At 35.9% G+C, this 24,954-nt stretch overlaps 1 protein-coding gene across 3 annotated transcripts in view; it reads left to right on the top strand.

Annotated features, from left to right (window-relative positions):
• The window catches only part of Adgrb3 (adhesion G protein-coupled receptor B3), a 772,147-nt gene that overhangs the window by 713,046 nt on the left and 34,147 nt on the right, over positions 1-24,954 (top strand). For all 3 annotated transcript variants that reach the window (XM_045156936.1, XM_045156937.1, XM_004653066.3), the window contains 6 exons: positions 1,755-1,821; positions 4,357-4,442; positions 10,154-10,252; positions 10,565-10,736; positions 22,741-22,836; positions 24,777-24,816. In XM_045156936.1, the coding sequence (XP_045012871.1) occupies positions 1,755-1,821; positions 4,357-4,442; positions 10,154-10,252; positions 10,565-10,736; positions 22,741-22,836; positions 24,777-24,816 (560 nt within the window). The remainder of the gene's footprint in view (positions 1-1,754; positions 1,822-4,356; positions 4,443-10,153; positions 10,253-10,564; positions 10,737-22,740; positions 22,837-24,776; positions 24,817-24,954) is intronic.

Here is a 24,954-nt window from a genome sequence, read left to right as displayed (position 1 = left end):
AGGGCAAGATGGGAACCAGAGACAAAAGACTCAGAAAGCTCATGTCATCTAGTCTTGTGTTCTCAGCAGTGAGCAACAAAAATATTGCTCAAAGTGGCAGTGAGGTTAACATCCACAGTTCTCTGACCTCCACAAGGACACTGAGGCTTACCCACGCCCACATGAACACACATTCATCTCTGATGAATTCTGTCTCAGTCTCTCTCTCACATTCACACACAGAGACACACACGATTTTAAAAGAAAGCACTGTAACAAAACTCATTCTTCAAAATTTTTATTAAAATTTATTTAAGATAAATTAACCTTAGTGGGACCCACAGAGACCACAAAAAAAAGTGTTCTGTCCTACTATGGTCTTTTTTCTCTATTTTATTAATTTTTTTTCACTTGTCTACCCCAAACTAGGAAAGTAAATTTTATCTGTCTGCTCTATATAAAGCACACAAGAACTAAATTCATATATGCAAACATATTTGTGAATATATTTTGATGTATACTATATGTTTTACATGTGCACATGTAACTCTTCAGTTAGAATTTTAACTAAGATGAGATTTATAAACTTACATTTATCTTATTACAAGTACAGTCATGTAACTTAGCACCACAGGCATATCAAACAGTTTATTACAGAACAGATAAAGAACAGTTACTATTTAACAGTGTGGTTTTAAAATATATTTTTAACTTATTTACTTATTTGAGAGAGATACAGAGGTACAGAGAGAGAGAGTGTGTGTGTGTGTGTGCACCCACCAGGGCCTCCAGCCACTGCAAATGCATGTGCCCACCATGTGCATCTGGTTTATGTAGATACTGAGGAATCAAATCTGGGTCCTTAGGCTTCACAGACAAGTGCTTTAACTGCTGAGCCATCATCTTTCCTGGCCAACAGTGTTGTTTCAAAGGTAGGTCAGTGACTGTATAGACTGAGAAGATAGCATCAACTGTCAGAAAAGCAGCTAATATAATATGACAGGCATGGCTGCACAGCAGCAGTGAAAAAGCAACCCTTCCTCGTGCCCCCCTTCGATTCAATGTCCTTGATGGTAGACATTCAGCTGTGCGATGCTGTAACACTTCCAGTGCTGGACTCTGTGGCCTCTCCATTTCCTCTGGTTGCCAGAGAATGAACGCTTTACCCAAATGTGTTATCATCATGTCTCTATCAATGCAAATCTACATTCTGAGTGAAGTTAGTCCATGAGACAAACACAGCTGCACTTATCTTTATTCAAACTCTTATTCCAGTGAATTTTCTTGGTGGTCTTGGAAACATTAAAATTAAAAGGAAAAAACAAGCATGCAGATGTGGGTTATTCATGTCCTGCAGTGATGGCTTTTAAGTGAGTTCCTCCTAAAATCTCAATGGCCTCAAGGAAAAGCAGGTAAACAGCACGGCTAAGATTTCTGAGGCACACTATCCTTATTTGAAAATGACCTTGGCGGGTTAGCGAGAAAAAATTCTACCAGAGAGATGAAGTGACTCCTGTAAAATATAAGTAATAATGACTTTACAACAAAACAGATGCAGAAATTTCACCCTTCAGTGAGAAGTCTGTAAGATTTATCAATCATGAAATAACCTAATTGTAGCCTTTTCGATTTCTTCTAGAGTTTTTAAGCTACAATTTTTTGAAATATGACAACATTGCAAGGCCAAATGTATAGTCTAAGCTACTTGTACCACACTGTCATGATCTAGTACTTTTCACTAATTGTTGTTAGTTTTGATCTAATGTCATTTTCAGCTGCTGGCTCTCTCTTGAAGGAGGACTGCTCTACGCGTTCGTTGGACCTGCAGCTGCTGTTGTCTTGGTAAACACCAAGATTCTCTTACATGATTGCTTAGCAAAAGTGCCACTGGTTTGCTTCAAATGTCAATTTTGATAAAGCATTTGTTGTATACAAATTTTAAAGTTCATTTAACTATTAATTTATTAATTTGATCTTAATATTAAGTATTTTAAATATATTATTACTCTAAAACATTTATATTTAAATACTGAAGAATATTAAGTTTGGTAATATGGAATTTCTCTTACAGTGATTACAGATTTGTGAAGATTTGAGTTAGTTTTAATTAATGCTTCCCCTACAATGTGTAGACTCTCATCATTTATGACAACTCTATACTATTTGTCTAATGTATATAGATATGAATAGAGAGGCTTCTTCAACACTGAAACTCTAAACTATCATCTGCATATCTGTCTATCGATAGTGTCTCATCCTCACAGATATTAGTATTTTGGACTTCATTTCTTTGCTGTGGGGCTGTCCTCTGTACTCTCCTTCTGCCCAGCCATATTGGCAGCATCGTTCCAGTTACAACTAACAAAACAGTCTCCAGACACTTTTGATATTTCCTGTGGGGAGAGTCAAAATTAATCCCCTAGTTAAGAATCACCAATCTGTGTTATTGGGTAGGGAGATTTATTTTTTTTATCTTTTGGGACCACAAACTAATTCCTTGTAAAATTGTGTACATGTAAAATTGTGTACCAATTTCCTCTTTCTCTCTCTCTCTTTCCCCCTCCCTCCCTCTTTCCTTCCTACCCTACTTCCCTTCTTCTATCAAATCTTTCTGGCTTTATCAATCATTGAAGAAAGTATAGGACAAAATGAATTTGAATTAAGAACAAAGATTCGTGTCACTGTGCTTTTAGATCATCAGTTAGGAAATTACCCTTCAGTTTCTTGAACAATTCATTCAAAAATTTGAAAGCAAATGGCATCTTTCTTAATAACACTTAATCTTTCTTCTTCATTTAAAGAGTATTCATTCCCCTTCTTTAAAGCTGTAACAGGGAACAGAAATTGTTCACGATTCAGAGGAAAGAAAAAAAAAAAAACCTCTATATACCAGTGTTGGAGAAAAGTAGAGGGAATCAAAACCATTAGAAACACTTTTGTCTGCTGTATTGAGAGTTTTAAAGAGAGAGAGAGAATAGGTGCACCAGGACCTCTAGTCAATGCAAGCAAACTCCAGACACATGTGCCATCTTGTGCATCTGGCTCATGTGGGTACTAGGTAATCAAGCCTGGGTCCTTTGGCTTCACAGGCAAGCTCTGTAACTGCTAAGCCATTTATCCAGCTCCAACGGTTATTTTTTTCAATTGAATCAATCATTTCCCTAAGGTACTATGTTAATGCATTTATAACCCAAAAATGAAGAAATAAAGCATATGTCTATAATTGAAACATCAAAGCTCACTCATTGGATGAGTAACACATTCTCTCATGAATAAGATGTAGATTAATAGACTCCTCAGAATACACTTTTTTCCTAGTTGAAATAAAGAGAAATAGAGTGTTGAGTACTCACTCTTGAGTAAATGGTCTCATGTTCCAAAGCTATGAAGAGTGATAACTCCTAAGTTCTCACTTAACAGATGAGCTGACTTTTCCTCACATCAGTAGTTGGACAGAATTCAGCCTCATATTCTAGTGTTTGACAAAGGAGGCAGGCTAGAGAAGATTCAGTTTTCCAGCGATCAAGGAGGGTAAAGGACAAGGAAAGTAAAAAGAAGAAAACTATTTTGATTGTCTTGGTTTTCCCATCTTGGAGCCCATTTCCTTTATCAGGGTGCTTGGGCAAGTTAGAAAACCAAGGAACTCATCTTAATAATCTTCTATCAGTAGATATCTACTTCTGCAGTTCTGCAGTATACACTTTTCCTTAATGACAAGCATTTTCTCACTGCTTTAATTTTAAGTCTATTATGCAAAATATCTGTTAAGTGGAAGTAAGAAAGTCTTATGATATTTTAAGAATCAGTGTCCATGTCCATCCCCTGGAGAACCCTGGGGAGTTTAATAGGCTTTCCCTTCAAAAGCACAGTGAATCAAAGTGCCTCCCACTCCAGGGTATAAATCAGCGTGAGAAACCTGGCCTTTCTGTTCTTCCTGCTGGGTACAGTGACAAATCCTCAGGGCCTCTGACTGCCAAGGTTCAGCCTAGCCTCTTGCTGGGAGATTTAAAATCTTTTTGCTCCTAAACATCAGATAAAACTCATTTAGCCAATTGATTTTATTCAAAGTTAGGTCACAGAGAAGACTGCCAGTGGATTGGTAGCATTTAAGAGTTAAAAGTTAAAAGTGGTTGAAGGTTAATTTTCCCATGCTACTCTGCATACCATAGAAATTAAATGTACTTATGACAGTGGAGCACTCCACTGCTGTTAAATTGTGCTTCATGTCTTTAGGCACATGTGCTTGAGAGGTCTTTCATATGAGTGCTTTCACAATCATATACCACTACAGTGGTTTTAAAGCATAGCTTTAGGAGAAAACAGGGACCTGATTCCCATCGATATTGCTGAAAGGTCAACTTTGTTTCTGTTTGACAGGTCAACATGGTGATTGGCATTTTGGTATTTAATAAACTTGTTTCCAGAGATGGGATCCTAGATAAAAAGCTCAAACACAGAGCCGGGTAAGCTGCAATTGGTGGATTTTGAAGGTTCCTTACCGGTGAATCCCATCATTGACTGTGCCTTGAATTTTGTCCTAGATGTACAGTGCATCTGGTAGAGTCTGCATCCCAAAGTTTCTATAATGTTCTATGCTCAAGTAAGATGACCAAAACCTTAGAAATAATAAATCAGATGATTCAGGTATAGGTGTATTTTTGCATGTTTCCTGTTTGTCTATTAAGATTGAATACGAAAGCTAGGCTGGAAATACTTGTGCTGAGGTAAGGGATTTCAAAGCTCTCTGACTTCTGGTCATAAAAGATAGGAGGTTAACCAGTCATGGTGGCACAAACCTTTAATCCCAGCACTTGGGATGCAGAAGTAGGAGAGTCACCATGAGTTAGAGGCCACCCTGAGAATACAAAGTGAATTCCAGGTCAGCCTGGGCTAGACTGAAACCTTACCTCGAAAAACGAAACAAAACAAAACAAACAAATAAAAAAAATAGATAGGTAGTTGATTGAACACAATGTCAGTTTGTAACAGGACTGAACCAGTTTAAGTATATCAATGTAGAGTGAAAATACTAGTTTTCTTTCTATTAATTACGTATACCAGAAAAAAAAAAAAAAACTGGGCTTGAAATATTCATTTTTCAAACATTATTCTTGTAAAAAATTTTCATTCCTTTGACATTGTGGTAATAATTTGCTAGATATTCATTATTTTCACTTGTACATTTTATTCAGTTATAAGATTTAGAAAAGCATCCATCTTAATTTCACTATCATTATAATGTCACCATATATCATAACAAATACCCCATATAGATTTTTATAGTAGCTTTTATGTTATATCATCTCTTCATTGTATGAATTTAGAAACTTAAATGAAATAGTAATGTCTTTGATTTCCCTTTGTGTCTTTTCATATAAAAAGTTAGAGCATTACCCCTTCTGGTAAATATACCTTCATTCAAAACTTGCCCCTACAATCTTTCTGCTTTTCAAAGTACTGTATGTTATTATTTAACAGTCATAGCATATGATCACTTTGGGAAATATCTTAAAATCTTTTGTATAATTGTTCTATTGACCTTTAAGGTGAGGCAACCCTGGTATAAATTTTTCCCTAGCAAAAGAAAAAGTTTAATGGTTTGAAGTGTAAAAAGTTGATGTTATTTATAACAAACCTCAGAAATGCAATGGTGTGATAAAAGCTTCATTAGAGAACCCTTCCTGAGAGATGATCACTTTTAACTTTGATGCATTTCTTTGTTACAGAGTAGTCAGTACTTCCTTAGGCAGACAATAAGCTTCCTATACAATTTGGCATAAGCCTACCACAGGAATACTCTTGGTTTTCTGCCACAGGGCTGGAATGGCATACAGCTTATTCAATTATCTTGTCCAAATTAATCATGCAATAATAAATTGATGAGATTAAGTACTAGGTACAGAAAGTCTGTTCTGCTACTAGTGGTATAAACTTTTTTTTTCCCCCCCAGTGGGAGGTTGTAGTGATTAGGATATATCTTTGCAGTCAAAAATTTCCAGTTTACCTGTTTCTATCTGCCTCTTTCTCTCTGTGTCTGTCACTCTCAAATAAATAAATAAAAAGTAAAAATAAAATAAAATAAAATAAAATAAAATAAAATAAAATAAAATAAAATAAAAGGGCTGGAGAATTGGCTTAGCAGTTAAGCACTTGCCTGTGAAGCCTAAGGACCCCTGGTTCAAGGCTTGATTTTCCAGGACCCATGTAAAGCAAATGCACAAGGTGGCATTTGCATCTGAAGTTCAGTCACAGTGGCTAGTGGCCCTGGTGTGCACAATCTCTCTCTGTCTATCTGCCTCTTTCTCTCTCTGTTTGTCACTCTCAAATAAATAAAAAATAAAAAAATTCTACCTTACTAGCTGCCTTTGTTGAGCATCTTTGTTGCTTCATCTCTTCATATATAAAATAGGAAAATAACTTTTGCTTCATAGAGCACATGAAATAGTATATGGAATGATTTGAATAACATATATAGCCTACAGCAAGCATCACTCAACAACCAGGGCCTCTGATGATGCATGAAATGAGGAGGGTAAGAGATATGATGCCTTGCAAAGGTCCCTGATCATGAATAGGGTCTATGAATTTATCATCTATAACACTGAGGTCAAAAAAGGATAGCACATCATCAGAATGCTAGAGATTTATTCAACTCATTGCCAATATTTATTTTTACATATAATTATTTTGCGCACAATGCCAAATGTGACCCATATGGCAGTTTGTAAGTGATATACAGAGACAAGGAATGACAACATTATTGTGTTATGAATTTAGAGATTAGTGATTTAAATCTACATATTAGCAAATATAGTTATAATTTAAAAACCTCTAATTTTATAAATGTCCTTAGAAGTCACACGTTTCACTGGAAAAACTGAGGTAAAAGACAGCTGGAAGAAGAGCAGTAAGGTTTTTCACATATATTATACAAAGTATGATTCTGTTTACTACCAGAAAGAAAAGAACCATAAATTAGTGATTCAATTTAAAATTATTTTTATAATACAGAATTCTGAATAGTCTATGTAGATTAAACTTTGTTCCCTGTTCTGAGGTATGAGTGAGGGACACTTTAAGAAGCTAAAAAAGGTTGAAACTAATTTCAAGCGAGCAGAGAATATATTAGTAGACTATGGTGAAGAATAATTAATCAGAATTAACTAAAGAAACATTGAAAAGAGAGGGCCTTGACTGATTGGGCTAATAATTTACTTTCTTAATTGTCAAAGCTGACCACATATATACATACAGACATATATATATATGACATTATAGCTTGTGAAGTTAGATATATTATTTAAAGAAAATATAGTTCCAATGCATTTGTTTCATTTTTCTACTATTTCTGTGTTGTTTTTATACTTCGTAAACACATATTAGAAATACTCAAGTGTATAATTTGTGTTCAATTAATATTTATAAAGGAATGAATGAATAAATGATTAATAAATAATGCAATATCTTGACAAGTTTTATAATACCCAAACCACATTAAACTTTTTCTAATGCATAAAATACATTTACTGAGGGGAGCTTATTGAAATCAATCACATATCTTATATAAAATGGTAATTGGCAAGAATGAAAAAAAATAATGTATTTTTTTAGAATATCTTAAAACATAAAAGGTATATTTCTCTACTCTCTTAAACTGCTTTGTCTTATCGATCTACCTGAAATTAAGGAGACTATCAGTACTCTTTACAGAATTTTTAAACAATATTTTGTTTTTATTTGTTTGTTTGATAGAAATAAGGAGAGACACAGAGACAGTGGGGATGTCAGAGCCTATAGCCACTGCAAATGAACTCCAGACACAACTTGTGCATGTGGCTTACATGGGTCCTGGAGAATTGAACCTGGGTCCTTTGGCTTCATAGACAAATACCTTCACTAACTATCTCTCCAGCCCTCTTTACAGATTTTATGAAGTGTCTTCAAGTCAATGTTTTCTTTCCAGAGATCTGTTAGATTATTAACAATAAATTAGTCAAATATTTTTTCCTAAAAAATAATAGAATTGAGAAGGGAATAAGGGAATGAGATTTCAAGACCTGTGTCCATAATTGAGTAGACAGAATGCCTTGGAGAGAAGCAGAAAGCATCTGATGTTCCAGTTTAGATCTCTTGGATTATATAGTCAATCTGTGTTTTATCATTTTTAAACTTATTATTATATGAATGAACAATAAATGTGTCTTTAACAGAGAGCCATTTTATTTTTCATTGTAGCAAATCAATTTAGAATCTAAAATATTTTCCATATTTCATTAATTTGTGTAATGATCATACAATCTAGGAAAAATAAATTGCATCTTCCTGTATAAATTCACCATTCTGCTCCATCACACCCACAGAACATCAAAGTTGTCCAGCCAGGTCACACTAAGGACAGTGTGAAGAGGCCTTTATCAGCCCCAAAGCTCAAATGACAACAAGCATTTTGAATTTAGGTTTAGATTTATTATCAATTTTTTTCACAACTAGAATACTTGCTGCATTGGGTATTGAAGATATGTTTTTAGTAATCCTTGGCTTGTCAACCTTGTTTCAGAGCCCAGGGCAAAGTGTCCTTAAGTTGAGAAGTAACCATATCCATGGTCAAGACACAGCTATCACACAAGGGATACATGCCTCTTTAATAGCAATCTTATCAAATTGAGAAAGAAATATGAGAGTGTTTATTTCTGGCAGTGATGTGCATTCTTGTTTGTTCATTGAAATCATATATGGGAGCTTTAAAAATGACCAGTGTCTGGATTCCATAATTAGGGATTTTGTTGATAGGGTGAGATAGCTATGTGCAGTGCTGAGAAGTTACTAAGCTAGGTAGTCTTTTAGAAACAAGAGTTGAAATGCCCATTACACAATTCATAAACTAAGCTTGGCACACACTAGTGATTGCACATAATATGATAAGCTTGGATGAATGTGTGTTATGTACATAGCTCCTAGGTTGAATCAGTAAAATGTAATTTCCCACCTAGCTCCAAAAGCTTGATTTTTTTTTTCTCATGAGATCTGTTGATCAATCTATGCTTTTCAAATTTAACAACTATTCACCAATGAGTTAATAAAATAAAGAAATCAGGCATTATGAGTTTATTAACAATTGTTTTCCTCTGCAACTAATTAGATGTAACAGCACAGCTCTGCTATGCCATTATTTTAAAAGACCTATAGGAGAAATATGTCTTAGACATGAAGACCATTTGGGCAGGGACTACAGAAGTACACCACAGAAAATTTCTTTAAGGTGTTCTGAATGTTGATTCAAGCAATTTTGTTTTACTAAGAGTTTATATTCTAATAACCATTATTTTGCAAAGAACACTATTTCAAGGGAATTTTTTGTCACGTTTTTCATGTAGCCTCATTTTATATCTACGATTTAACAGATGAAATCTAAATTATGCAATGAGAATTTGCCTACAATATCTCTCAGACCAGCCGAGACATTTAAAAGTTAAATCCCTGAAATGTGTGATAACTATTAAAAAGAATATTTTGAACTTAATCACTATGTTAAATGGGTTTTATTATTGTGAAAGTGATCACTCTTATTATGAACTAATATTTCATCAAATTGCCTCGACCTCTATACTCATATCTTCCTAAAAGATGGAAAGTGTACTTATGCTATGAGAAAATTTAAAATATCAGTCTGTTGAGATAAAACTACATCTCCCAAAGTTTGAAGATAAATATATATGGCATGAACCTTCCTATGTTGGACTCCCTGAGAAAATGGTTATATTTCTGAAGTTCTTAAATTATATAATTCTCTTCTGCAAATAGCAGTGTAAATCTCCACAGCTAGCTGCTTGATTTCCATGGGTATGAATAAAGGTTTTTCATAGTATGTCTACATGAGTACATGCATATGTTTAGCTCAGTGTATTAGCCAACTTTTGTCTATAGACACAGGTCCATGTATGGTATAAATGATGGAAATATGCTTTGCATGCAACAAAAGGCCCATCTTATTCAAAAGTAAATGTTACAAAGATAATACATGGTATAAGTGCATGTCTAAAACAATATAAAGCATTCATCCTTGATAAATATACTTTCTGCATGAAATTGTATGTAAAAGCTAACTTGCAGCAGCAACTATTTTGGTGACAATTCAATATTTTGTTCTTTTTGTGGGTGTTCTGTTTGTTTTCAGTCAGATGAGTGAGCCTCATAGCGGTTTGACGCTCAAATGTGCCAAGTGTGGAGTAGTTTCAACAACAGCTTTGTCAGCCACCACCGCCAGTAATGCCATGTTAGTCCCAATCATTTACATCTTCTTGTTACAAATCTTTGCAGTGCATGTGAAAAAAATTGCTATGATGAAAAAATATTGTGTTTGATAATACTTTAATATTTATAATTGGCAACTGCCTTTAAAATTATTATGGCATAGACTATAAAATAATAAATAACATTCTTAAATGTTATCTACTTTTTTGTTTCCAAGTTAATGGCCTTGGTGCCACATACCAGAATGCTTTGTTGAACCATGAATGAGGGTTTGGGTATGGCCAGGATCATGACATGCAACTACGTAACGTGGCATTCTCTTTTCTTTCCACAGGGCCTCACTTTGGAGCTCCTGTGTGGTGTTGCCACTTCTGGCTCTAACCTGGATGTCTGCAGTTCTGGCTATGACAGATAAACGCTCCATCTTGTTCCAGATACTTTTTGCTGTGTTCGACTCACTGCAAGGCTTTGTTATAGTCACAGTGCACTGCGTTCTTCGGAGAGAGGTGAGAAAATGTTAGCTCTGTGAGAGATCCAAGTAGAGGTGGGAGGGCATGTCTTGTTCACGAGCATGATCTGCTATTGTAAGACCTCGATCTTCACATTAAAGTTATTCTCCTCCACTAGTAATTATTTCACATTCCATCCAAGCTAAAGAAGAGCATTAAGGCATCATTCACGAGGGCTGTGACACTCATAAAGTGACACATTGTAAAACACGTGTCTGTTCAGAGGACTACATAGACATGAGTGCCAAGAACCAGGGAAATTAAACTCAAGACAGGTGGCATGAGAAACTTCGGTTAGAGAAACTAGTGAAAGTAAGGGTAAGGCATTTTTTTAAAATGTGTTGCTTGCACATAGAATATAGTAATATGTCTTACCAGCTTCCTAACTTATCTGTCCTAACAGAATATGCAACTCCATATCAACTAATATTTTTTTTTATTGTGTGTGTTATGCATGTAGTGTGTGTGTTGGTTTGTATATCCGTGTTTGTATGTGTGTACATGCATATATCTAGGTAGATATGTTTGTTAAAGCCAGAGTTTAAAGTCACATGTCTTCCTCAGTTGCATTCCTGCTGACTAAAGTCAAGGTCTCTCAACGAACACAATCATCACTGATTTTGCAGGACAGACTAGCCAGGGAGCCCAGAGATTTTCTGGGGCTTCTCACCAGCACTGGAATTGTAGGCACACTACTACACCTGGCATTTTACATTGAATGCCAAGGATTAGAACTCAGATCCTCATGTTTTTGTGGCAAGCTCTTTGCCACCAAGTCATCTCCTTAGCTCCCTAGCATTATTTTAGATACAAAATGTTGAAGAGTAATGAACAGTTCTTCTGTGCTTATAATAAGTCATGGTTAAGGTTCTACAGATTATATTTAGAAACTAAAATATCTGTATGCAGTGAGGCATCACTTACTCTAAGAACAGGAGACCCATAATCACAATATTTATGAAGGTCACAAGTCAGCAAAGTCAATTGCCATTTGTGGGGGAAAGAAGATTCATGAGAGTAGAGGTGTTTACTGGTACCTAACCCATCAACAACAGTGAAAGATTGCAGATTTGTGTTGTTTAGGGATAAAATATTGTTTTTTGACCAGTGTGAAAATTATTCTGAGAGCTTACAAGCACAGGCACAGTATTTCCAAGGTTTATGAGCCGTTTTAGTATTTACTCTGGGGATGAGTGGTGAGTAAAACACATGCTGACACAGTACCACGCTAGTGATTTGAAGAAAACAGTTGACTCTGCCATTAGCATTACCAGGCTTGTTTGAGCACTCTATTGTGATGTGTACATGGCAGAGAGATGAACGTGCAAACAAGCATGTACCACATAGTTTTTAGAGTGATGTGAACAGGTAATCAAAGATCTTTACCTGGTTTCCTAGGTGGGGAGAATCATATTTTGGCACTATTTCAGTAAGACACAGATGTCAGCAATAAACTCACAGGTGTATTCAAGGAAATTCTACGATGAAAATCAGGGACAACTGATGAAGTGTTCTTTACCTTGCAAAGGAAAATGAATTTCACCACCTTCAAAAAATCTAAAGTAGAGTACAATTGCCAAGCTTTACAATTTCCTCATCACAAAATTTCTACCTGAAATATCAGTTCTAAAATCTTACAAACATTAAGTTCTTTGTATAGCAAATAGTAAAGGTCAAAATGAAACTGAATGATAATTTAGATTATATGCTTTCCCAACTATATCTTGTGAATCTTCTGCATTAGTATCATTTCTAATATATTAGGTAACATAAATCTAAGTGAAGAGACTTAAAGGTATTCTCAGTTGACAATTGAGGTTGGACTGCTCCAGGCTTAAAACAAAGTAAAGTACAACTCTTGATGTAGTAGTCAGAAGAAATTAATACTCTTAAGTATTAATGAGTAGAAAAGTGCCAATATTTAAATAAGATTGTCCTTTGGGGGACTGAAGAGATAGCTCAGTGTGGATAAATCACCTGGCTTAGAAGTGTGAGGACAAGACTTGGGATCCTCAGCACTCACATAAATGTCATGTGCAGCCCCTCTGTAATCCCAGAATTCAGGAGGCAGAGAGCACATTTTCAGGGCAAGTTGGTTAGCTAGGCTAGCTGTATTAGCAAGTCCTAGATTCAAATGAGTCTTTTCCTCCAAAAGGTGGAGAGCAATCAAAGAAGACCCCATACATTAATCTCTGGTTTCCACATGTGTGTGCACACACATGTAACTATACACATTTGAATCTACATATATATATGCATATCTACATATATATATATGCATAATATATATATACATACACACACATATGCATATACACACACATGCAAGGAAAAGAGATGTGTCTCTGGCTGTCCTCAAACTCACGAAGTTCTATGTGGTGCTCAGAATGGACCCAGGGCTTTATGACTACTAGGGAAGCACTCTACCAACCAAGCTACACTCCCAGCCCAAGAATCTGAGTTTGAGAAATAAGATCTCTAAATGGTTTTAGGCTATAATCAAAATAATAAAGCCTTTAAATATTAGATACGATGGTTTATTATAAAAGTGTTGATGTCTACATGAAGAAAAATATTGGTTATAGCAATTTTTGATATCCATCAGAATCTTCTGTACTTTTTAATTAGACGGTTACCTGACACAAACATAGTTTAAGGGCATTTAAGTGAAATTATAGCATAAATGTTTCTGAAAAAATAAATGTACAAATACACACTGTCTATTAATAGAAATAAGAGTATGGATGTTATCTATGCTATTGTTTCATTTTCGATGATGAATTCCAATTAATATTATGACTAACAAATAACAGCAAACTATCATCCCATTTTTTGTATCTAACTCTGAAATAAACTAAACCATTCATCTTTCCCTCTCCCTTTTCTTCTCTCTTTTCTTATACATTCTTTTGTTTCTTTCTAATTAAACCTTAAAGAGCTCTTTAACATTGTTGTAAAATACATAGGTAGCAGATGTAGAGCAACTCACCTTCAGAATTCCTAAAAGGAATTTTGTTACTGAAAACAAAAGTTTTTATTTAAAACCATTTTACAAATTCCAAGAAAAACAAGATAGTGAGCTTCCTTGGATGCACTGCATTCTTCCTGGCCAAACTGTATAATACCTGACATTACCATGAGTCTGTTACACATTACATGTGATAGTGTTGCCCTTACACTGACCACAGTATAAGAGAAAATAACTCTCCTCGTATGTTCTGGGCTCCTGTAAACAATATTTTCATAAAATGAAATCAAAGCAAGCAGACTCAACAACTGTTTATGAAATCTTATGTGTGATTATTAGCAGATAATCCATGGGAGACCGAGGAGTACTCTTTTATTTCACTGTCATCTTCATCATCATATCAGTTACTTCACATCAAAATATATAAACATTTGGCTAGAGAGATAGCTCAACAGTTAAAAGCACTTGCTTGAACAGCCTGACGACCAATGTTAGATTCCCCAGTATTCAAGTAAAGCCTAATGCATAAAGTGGCACAGACATCTAGAGAGTTCATTTGCAGTGGCAAGGGATCCTGGCATGCCTTCTCTCTCTCTCTCCCCATGCAAATAAATACGTATGAACAGTGTAAGAAATACTTCTTTTTTGATATAGAAATTGGGTGTATAAGCACATATTTCCATCTGTTTTTATATACAGTAGCATAATTTGGTTCTTTTTCACTAGAGCTTACTGCTTTAATATGAATTCAAAGGTCACTAGTCATATTTACTTGTAATTGTGACATTTTATACTTAGTTTTCATGGAGCCTAATTTATTTTAAATGTGTCTTTGGTTTTAACAGGTCAAATTTTAAAACAAAAATTTCTAATCAAGTATGAATGTAGAAATGATCACATTGGTGCAAACAACTCAATAATAATCCACTTACTTCTTAATAAAAAAGAAAGTGAACATTTGAATTACTATTTGTTCTGCTCTCTAGACCTGACATCTTGATATTTAAATATTATACAATTTGTTTTCTTAAAACTACAGTTGCTTCTTTTCGAACACCTTTGCTGTTTGAATTGCTTTAGCAAAATGTCTCTTAAAAAACAGAAGAAAATAAAATAATAATTTTTAAATATTTAGGTATCTGACTTGTCAAAACACATTACACATGACCTAGATGTTATAAAATAATAGTAACTACTTAGGTTGAATCTATTAGAACAAGCACTTATGTGGTCGGCATTTAGCCTCCATTTGCTGATTAGAATTCATTTGGATCAAGAAGATAAGAAAACATACTATTTACTATTCTCCACATTGCTATGGAAATGAAACTATACATGAGTTATGAAACCTTTGAAATAGTTCCTGTTGCTAGGATACCACTTTCTTGGTGCCTGCGCATTCTTCTCTTCTCTGTCTGGCTGTGCCAGGCTCTAACACAGTCTTACAGCTTGATGTCAGAGGGAGAAAATGAAAAGATTGTGCTACAAAATAATCTGCAATAAGACCATGCCACTAAACGGAAAGACAAAGAAAAGCATTTAAATGGGTAGCTTTGTTGTCTCCGTGTGGGAGCAGTCAGTGCCACAGGAGGCATGGATATCAGGGCGCAGCTCCTCTCTTCCTTCCCAAACATTGGCAGGTGGTTCAGGCTGCATCCCATCAGGTCCCAGAGCTTCATCCAAACCTATGAAGCAAGTTTTCTGGAAAATGCTTAAAATAAGCATGAACTGTTATCTCTGTCTCTCCCATTTGTCTCTCTTTTTCTCTCCCTCTCTTTCCCTCTCTCTCATCTATCTGTCTAAGTTCTTTCTTCACTCTCCCTTTCTCTTTCTCCCCCATCCTCTCCAACCTCTTTTTGGGCCAATTTCCCATTTGGCCTTATTTCCATAAAGAGTACAGAAATGATTATGAGCAATTATATTCATGAATATATAAAAGACAGCATGCTTTCCTATGTAATCTTAACCCCATATGCTCCCCAAACAATCCATTTTAATAATAAATGAATCTATCAGTAATGTAATAAGTTGGCAGTGGCCTTGATGAGGGGTTACTTCTGTAGTAAGTAATAAAAAACAGAATAGATTTCAGAGAGTCAGTGAGAGGCTTCAAGAACAGAGCATCAGAATACTAGCCTGAATATTTTTAGCCTGCTCAGAAGGTTGGATGCATAGCACAAAGGTTATGAAAAAATGAGATGGGTTGCTAAGACCTTTATTTTTTTTTTCAGGATAAATTAAACATCCACAAATAAATACATTTAAAGATTTAGCTTACTCTTGTTTTTAGCAAAATAATATGTGTACTTTGAAGTAGGAGAATGACTAGAGGCATGGAAACAAACCTGGATCTTACCAGCACAGAGGTTGGGGAGCACAAAGACAGTCTTTAGGTGGGAACACAGACACACCACAAACAAGGACAATAAGTTCCCAGTTGTACACACCTTTCCTCCCAAATCACCAACCTCACCTCAAGCTCCTCATTGTCATCCTGTTTCCTAGGAAGGGGCTATAAAGCCTACTGCTTTTATATTAGGCCTTCCTGCCTTTTTATGATTTCAGTTATGTAGTGAACACTTGCTGTGGTCTCAGTGTTCACTCCAGGGTGTCCAGGTTTGTGCAGATGCAGAAGAGGTTAACAAGAGCATTAAATCAAATCCATGAAGCATCATCAGTTACTATGCTCAGACCCTGGCTGCTTATTCCACAGGTTGAACTCTGGCATGTCTACCAGCTAGCATCCAACTGTGGTTTATAGTTACCCTAAATGCTTCTATCAGAACCCCAACTTGTTGTCCTCCCAAGTCTTCCCCTCTCTGGTAGCAGCATGGTGCTTTGCCTACAGTGAGGAGTGGGGCACAGGCATGTAGACAGACAGGTCCTGCTTCCTTCTGCTCCCACAGTCCCAGGATTCTGTCTAGCAAGGATACCATCACAGTGCTATCAGGAAGCTCAATGTCTTGATTATAGGAATCAAAGAAAAACTTATTGGGTCACTTCTTTCTGTAATTTCATGTACATCATAAAAAATATTACAATAGGCAAACTTTCTTTCTGGCCAGTAGAAGGTAATTGTTTGGGTCCATTATTTTGCTTAAAGGATCCTATTCTTGGTTTAGTGAGAAAGTGAGGGTAGAGACAGAATGATGCCTTAGAATAAGGGCTAACTTTCAAACGCTGTGACATGGTTCCATCTTCGGCTTTGTCACCTGTTGTGATCTTGAGCAGATTACTAGAGCTTTATAAGCTTGAGTGTCCTCATCTGTACCTAAAGTGAGGCCTTCCTCAAAGGCTATGACACGAGCCTAATATGAACAGCCTCCTGTGAACACACAAAGTGTGATTCTGGAATATAATTCCCATTTTTTTTCTCCCACAGTTGCATGCTAAAGAAATGCTGCTAGAATTTTCAGATCATGTATTTGACATATCATCTAAAGAAACTTATATGTCCCTCCCAACTGATATTTAAAAAAGTATTTTCAAAGTAAAAATATTCAAGGATTTTACACATTAAGTGGTAGAGGATTCCAATGAAGATTCAGTAGAGTTGAAATCTCAGACTGAAGTCCGTATCTTTTATTGTATAGGAAAAGAAAAAGCTTTGTCTTTGGTTTATTTCTTTGCAGTGGGGTAAAGTCAAGTAATATTTGTTTATATTTTATACTTTTTATATGTTTTTCTAAGGATTGAACGCAGGTCCTCATGCTTTATGCACCGAACACTCTTATCTACTGAGCCATCTCCTTGGGCCCTCAAATAATATTTTATTATAAAATGACCTCCAAGGCTCAGAGAACACTGCAGAAGAGAGGGGAGAAAATGTCAGAGCCACAGAGTGGGAAGGTGAACTCTCCACCCCCAAAGAGACTGACCAGTGCATTCATGACCACATAGTGATTACTTGTAACCCCACAGAGGAGGAACCTCAGTGTAATGGGGGAGAGGGACCACAGGAGTATAGCTGGTGGGAATAAGTACAGATTTACAATAGGTTCATATTATATAGTTGTCAATAAAAATAAATAGGGCTGGAGAGATGGCTTAAGGATAAGGTGCTTTCCTACAAAGCCAAAGGACCCAGGTTTGATTCCCTAGAACCTACATAAGCCAGATGTACAAGGTGGCGCTTGTGTCTGGAGTTTGTTGGCACACCATAGCATGCTCATTCTGTCTGTCTCTCTTAAAGTAAATAAATAAATACTATTTTAATAATGTCAAGCCATATATGTTGCTTGTGAATAGGCTATAATCATTAAGAAACTGAGACTAACACATTCATTTAATAATTTAGTCATATAAAATATAATCTTGCATTTAAAACAGTTGCATTATTTGCTCAGGTATGCAACTGTAGAAGCAATAGTGGACACTGATTCAAGGGGAAAAAATACCCTCACATAAGAAACAATCATCTCCTCCTGGAAATAATGTAAAATAATTACAAGAATAAAACATTGATAATTCTGGCTTTTAAAAGAAATGATTCTCTGAAAAAAAAAAAAAAGAAAGAAAGAAAGAAAAAGAAAGGCAGATCAAGGTAAAGCTGCCTTTTTAGCTGGTGAAGAGTCTGGCTCTGAGCAGCTTAGCAGCTGAATACCGCCCGTTTCTAACCACAGCTCTTTCCTGGGAGGCTTCTCAAAATTGCAAGGCTGCCAAACAGTGTGTGGTGCTCTTCCCCAGCAGGCTCTAAACCTGGCTCTGACTCTCACAATGACACACTTCCAGCCGCCTCCAGGGTGAGGACCAATTGAGGAGCTCTCAGCTTGCAGCTGCTGAGAAGAACTGAACCCCCGCTCCCCCATGGGGGACAGGCAGGAGCGAGACATTCCCTTGCAAACTTCTTTCAACTCCTGTCTCATCCAGGAATCCATGCACACAAGGAGGAGGCTCTTAGCTTCTTCAGGAGACTTGAAAGTCAGGAAAAACTTGGTTGTGCACAGTTTGAGATTTACAGGAGACAGCGGTGACAACAAAAAGCACTGGTAGCTTTATTATCGGAAGATGTCTCTTGCCATTCTTGCCTTCATTTCACAACATGCCATTAGCTTTGCTTAAAGTCTTCTAAATACTTCAAAGATAGTTACATATATATTCCTTGCTTCTCCTTTCGGTACTTAATCCTGCCTGACCATCAATTAAAAACACCTACTACAGATATTATTTTAAAAAATCATAAGCTAGATATTAACCATGCCATAATTGTTTGTTATCCACTGATTTGTTTAAACATTATATTTGCTTCTTAAGTAATTTTAATATGCATATATCCATATATATATATATATATATATATATATTTGATTAGAGACAGAGAGAGAGAGAATGGGCATACCAGGGCCTCTAGCCACTGCAACCAAACTCCAGGCACATGTGCTACCATGTGAATCTGGCTTATGTGGGACCTGGAGAATTGAACCTGGGTCCAGAGGTTTCATTGACAAGCTACCTTAACCACTAAGCCATCTCTCTAGCCCCTCCAGCAATTTTTAAATATAATATGTTTTATTTACTTATTTAACTGAGAAAGAGGGAGGGAGAGAATGGGCACACCAGGGCCTCCAGCCATTGCAAAGAACCTCCAGGTGCATGTACCCCCTGGTGTATCTGGCTTACATAGGTCCTGGAGAGTCAAACAGGGATCCTTTGGCTTTGCAGGCAAATGCTTTAACCACTAAGCCATCTCTCCAGCCCTCAAGTAATTTTTAAAATTTTTAGTTCATAGCAACTGAGACTTACAATGATAATATCTAGTAATAAATTTTTTATGAAACTGTTACCTAAAATAAGTGATTTGGGGTTGGAGGGATGGATTAGTGGTTAAGGTGTTTGCCTGCAAAGCCAAAGGACCCAGGTTCAATTCCCCAGGACCCAAGTTAGCCAGATGCACAAGGGGCCACATGCATCTGAAGTTCATTTGGAGTGGCTAGAGGCCATGGCATGCCCATTGTCTCTGTCTCTCTCTCTCTTTCTCTTTTTCTCCCCCTCCCTCTTTCTCTGTCAAACAAATAAATAAATAAAAATAAAATATTTTTTAAATTTAAAAAGTGATTTATTTTCCATAAATAGTGAATGAAAGACAGTTTGGTATTATACATATGACTCTTAGCAAAAGAGATTTTAATTTCAGTATGGCATAGCTTGAACTAGATTTTTTGTCTTATTTATTTACCTTTTAATGTTTGCCTAGAATAAATTTCTATAGTATTAATTGGTAAATAATTCCATTTCTCCATCAGCACAATTCACATTAATTCATGAAAGATAAACTCTTTTTCAACTGATAGAAAATTCAATTATCAAAATTTTTCCAAATAACTCAATTTTTTTCCAGATACTGTCATGCCTGAAGCCACTTCTAAGATACAAAAATGTGTAGTGTGATATTTGTCTAATAATTTTCCCCACAGTGTTGAAAAATATCTAATGCCTTTTCATCTAGATTGCTTCAAATGATTTTTTTTTTCAGATTTGTAAAGATTTAAATGGATCACTTGGAATCCAGTGAAATTCCCCCTGGAAATTTTTATGAATTAGAGCTATACACAGCACTGAAAGTGTCTCAGTTTAATTCTGAAATCATGGCATTTGCAAGGTCCTTAAGATGCCCTTGAATATACTGAAAATTTTGTAGGCTTTTCTATGTTATCTTTCTTAGGAAGGGCATGAACTGACTCACGAGGCTGACACCATGATCCAGTGCAGAAACGCCCTTAGCCCATTGTCATACTTGAAAGTTTGTTAGTTGAAAGTTGAGTGTGCGTGTGTGTGTGCGTGTGTGTGCGTGCATGTGCATGTTCATATGTTTTTAAAAAGAGATTTCTTTTACATCTCCTTCAAGCCGCCAGACAGTGATCTTAAAGAGAAACTTACCGAAACTTTTCCGTATTTTAATGCCAACCAGAAAAAATCATTGACAATTATGCATGGAAGGTCTAATGATAAGAGTTGTTAGTAAGAACCTGTCAATGCTTAATATTACCACAATGTTTCATATTTTGTGTATGTTACCATTTAGAATAGAACCGAGAGGAATCTTTATGTGACAATATCCAAGAAAGCAACATTTTGTTGTTGTTCTTTAACAGTTGTCTAGAGGCATAAACAGAAAATTAGCATGTGTCTATTTTACTACTGATGGTTTAGTTTATGGGCGGTAAAAAAAAAGATATACTCTTGTAGTGTTTTTTTTTTTTTAAATTCAAATTTCTCCATAGCAGAAAATAAAGTGGTGTTTTGGCAAACACAGAACTAAGTATCAATGTTCTATTATTAACAAGTCACAGAAGTGATATCTTGATCCAAAAATGAGGCACTGAGAGCATTCCCATTGAAAGACTCCCTTTGTCCCAGGCATATCTGATTCAGTCCTCCTATTCATCTAGTTGTGTTTTTTTTTGTTGTTGTTGTTTGTATTTTGAGGTAGGATCTCACACTAGCTCAGGCTGACCTGGGATTCACTCTGTAGTCTCAGGGTGGCTTTGAACTCATGGTGGTCCCACCTACCTCTGAATCCAGAGTGCTGAGATTAAAGGTGTGCACCATCACACCTAAGTCTATTCATCTAGTTTTAAAGAAAAGTGATCGTGATCAGAGTATATTTGTTTGCAGCTGTATCTCTTACTGATGTGTTTGAAAAAAGAAAGAAGAAATTACCTGTCTGGGTTGATTCAGGAATCTGAGGTTTAGAAGTAGTAGTCTCATAGAATGGAAGAGTGGTCAGAGAACTGTTCTCACCATAGTTCTATTTCATAGCAATTAGGGTTCTATATCACTGAGCATAGAACCTCAAGTGGAGAAAAAGGATTTGTATGTAAGTCTCATCATTGGACTGACAGGCCAGGCAGTGGCAAACACTCGATGCCACTTTCCAAATTCAAATTGCTATTTTGCAGAGTATTAATGACTCTCATTTTGAAATAGGGGGTCAAGAGGGAAGTAGAAAGCTCCAAACAAATTAATGGACTCAGATTTCTGTTTTACTTTGTTTGTTTTCTAGCTAGCATGTATGTTATGCATACACCACACTGAGACAATGGCAGGATTTTTTATACCTGCTCTTTTCAAAAGCAAAGATCTACAGGTGCTTATGTTAGTATCTCTATAAAAGCACTTTGGTATAATAGGGAAAATACAATATCATCGATGCTTTGTCTTTTAATCCAGTATAAACCAATTACAGTACATAAGAAGGGGAAATACCAGAGACATAGAAGTCAGACAAACACAGAAATGTGAAGTAAAATGACTTGGCCATTTATTTTGGATATGTGGCTGCTTATAAATTTATCAACAATTTGTATATAGCCTATAGCCCTGATTACTGATAATTTTAATAAAGGAATTAATGCAATAGTCTAGAACTTTCTTGTGGTATATTTGTGCTGCATCCAGAATCAAGTTGGGTGTTCATTATGGAAATTTGCTCAGGTTAAGTGACTTGTTTTCTCCTAAGATGATCAACCATAAATGTAATAAAGCAGTTTGGTTTTCTTTTTTATTTTTTTTTTTCATTGTGTCCTGTGTTTATATCATGGGACATAGCACTTGAAAGGAAAAAGAAATAGTCTCCCCAAAGGATACATATGTGAGACATAAAAGGAAAAATCTTAAATTAATTCTACTCAAAAGCTCATTAAGTAATTTTAGCTTCCATAAGGCTTAAATTAAAGCCGTTGTGACTATTATGTCTTCCAAATAGTACATTCCCCCTGGAAAGACACATACACTGTAAACAAGGGAAGAAAATCTATCCTCTGATAGGAATGATTAGGATTGAGCTAGCTATGGTAATATGGATAGGTTAGGAGTTCTTAGCCCTTCCCTGTATAGATGTTGGCAAGTGATAAATGTCCTTGTCATAGAGAAAAGTCTAGGTACACTAGTATTTTTACTAAGAAATAAACAATATGAGTGTTAGACCAAAGAAAAACATGATAGACACTTTCTCAGAGCAGATGACCAACATACATAGCATATGACCATAATCCAAATCAGCAAAACTCTTCTTGTTTTCTTTCTTCTGCACAGGTTCAAGATGCATTCAGATGCCGATTGAGAAACTGCCAGGATCCAATCAATGCTGATTCCTCAAGTTCTTTTCCTAATGGACATGCACAAATCATGGTGAGCTTTTATTTTCTCTCTGTTCATTAAGACGTGATTTCTGGAGAAATAATATTTTCATTCCTTGTTAGTAAGAGTATTTATTAAAATCCCACTTTGGCTTTAGTTTATTAACAGACTTAATCTTTGGATACCAGGTATTCTATTTGATACCAAGTATTCTATCTGGAGTGCTTGAGAAGCCATGATCTGCAGTTGTTCAACTTAGTTGTTCAGTGTGGTGTCCTGTGCAGAACTGCAGAGACTTTCATATTTGCTCAGAATTAGGAGCAATGATTTACCCATAGTAACACTGTGGCCCTTCACCTCTAGTATGAAGGCATGATTGTATGGTAGAATCATCAGATGAGGAGAGCTACACAGGTCAATTAAGCCAGTATCTATTTTGTTGTTGTTGTTCATTTTTATTTATTTATTTGAAAGTGGCCGAGAGAGAAAGAGGGAGAGAGGGAGGGAGGGAGAGAGAGAGAGAGTGAGAGAGAGAGGGAAAGAATGGGCACACCATGGCTTCCAGCTACTGCAAACGAGCTCCAGACACGTGTGCCCCCTTGTGCATCTGGCTAACGTGGGTCCTGGGGAATCGAGCCTCCACCCAGGGTTGTTAGACTTCACAGGCAATCAGTAAAAGGCTAAGCCATCTCTCCAGCCCTACCTATTCCAGTATCTTTAAAGGCATTCACAGGCATTGGTGGTTCCATGACCAGAAAAGTGTGGACCACCATTCTAAAGCATAAGGAGGATGTTCCCATCTACTGATGATCCACAGCGTACATGAACCCTGAGTATTGCTGGAGTACTGTAGGCATGTATACTTTGGTGAATATTATAAATGAGGTAAAAGTTAAACTGTCATCGAAATCAGATTGAGTTCAGAACTGCTGGTGTGTAATCCTAGTACTCGGGAGGCTGAATGAAGCAGGAAGGTTGCTAGTTCATGACCAGGCTACACTACATAGCAAGACCCCGTCTAAAAATAAAGAAAGATAGAAACTAACCAACCAACAATAACCACAAAACAAAAGCTGATGTGAAATTAAATTCAGATTTGCATGAAACTTATTTGTATAAGGAAATAAAATATTTTACAAAAAAACCCAGAAGCTGAATAGCTTTCATAGTATATTTTATTTATTTATTACTAACATTTTTGGGCTAGGCATCATAAAATTAACATAGTGATATGGTAGTTGCCAAGACTGAGAAAATACCATTTCTAAAATATAAGCTGATTTGTTTAAAATAATAAATTTGTGATGAATAATATGAATTTGGAACTAAAATCCAGGAGATTCTAAACCAAAAGAGTATTGTTCAATCTCAGTTCACTATCTGAAAGCCTTTTGTGCCAGGAGAGGGAATACATTTAACAAAGCTGGGTCATGGGATATTTATATTACAAGCAATATAGTCAAGTTGATTGCATAAAATAGCAATACCAAAGACACTTAAGGATATTTAAATAGAGAACATCCCAATTATCTTGTTAGTATTTAGCAATTTCATTAAAAGTATGTTTCGTTTTTGTTTTTGATAATGGGGATTGAATAATGCATTATGCATTCTAGGCTATCCCTGTCACATCCCCAACAGCTCCCCTTTTCTCTTTTAATTTTTATATGAGACAAGGTCTCACTGAGCATCCCAGGCAGGCCTTGAATTTACAATCCTTGGCTGCAGTTCCCTCCAGCAGCTAGGATGGCCCCAGTTATCAGTCCTAGCTAAAATCCAGTCATTTTCAGATTTTCATACTGAAAATAATCCTAGGAATTGTGATGTCTTATTAAAACTGTACACTATATTTCTACTGATTTGATCCAACATTTGCGCTCTAGAAAGTATTCCTGAAAATGATCAAATTATTTTGAGAAACTACCTTGAATATTTAAAAGCATTTGCTGCCTTCATTAAATGATGATTTTATACCTTATTTCTTGTTACAGACAGACTTTGAAAAGGATGTAGACATTGCTTGTCGATCAGGTAAGAATGTTTAGATCTTAAAAATAAAATCATTAGGGATGTGGAATAATTTTTTGCAGGTTTTGTTTGTTTATGTATCACATATCACTATATGTAAATAAGTGAAATCTTGTAAAGAGAAGTATTGTAATAGCAGGG

This window comes from Jaculus jaculus, chromosome 8 (genome assembly GCF_020740685.1).
Source record: "Jaculus jaculus isolate mJacJac1 chromosome 8, mJacJac1.mat.Y.cur, whole genome shotgun sequence".
NCBI lineage: Eukaryota > Metazoa > Chordata > Mammalia > Rodentia > Dipodidae > Jaculus > Jaculus jaculus.
The sequence above is the reverse complement of the archived record's forward strand: the minus strand, read 5'-3'. Positions and strand labels throughout refer to the sequence as shown.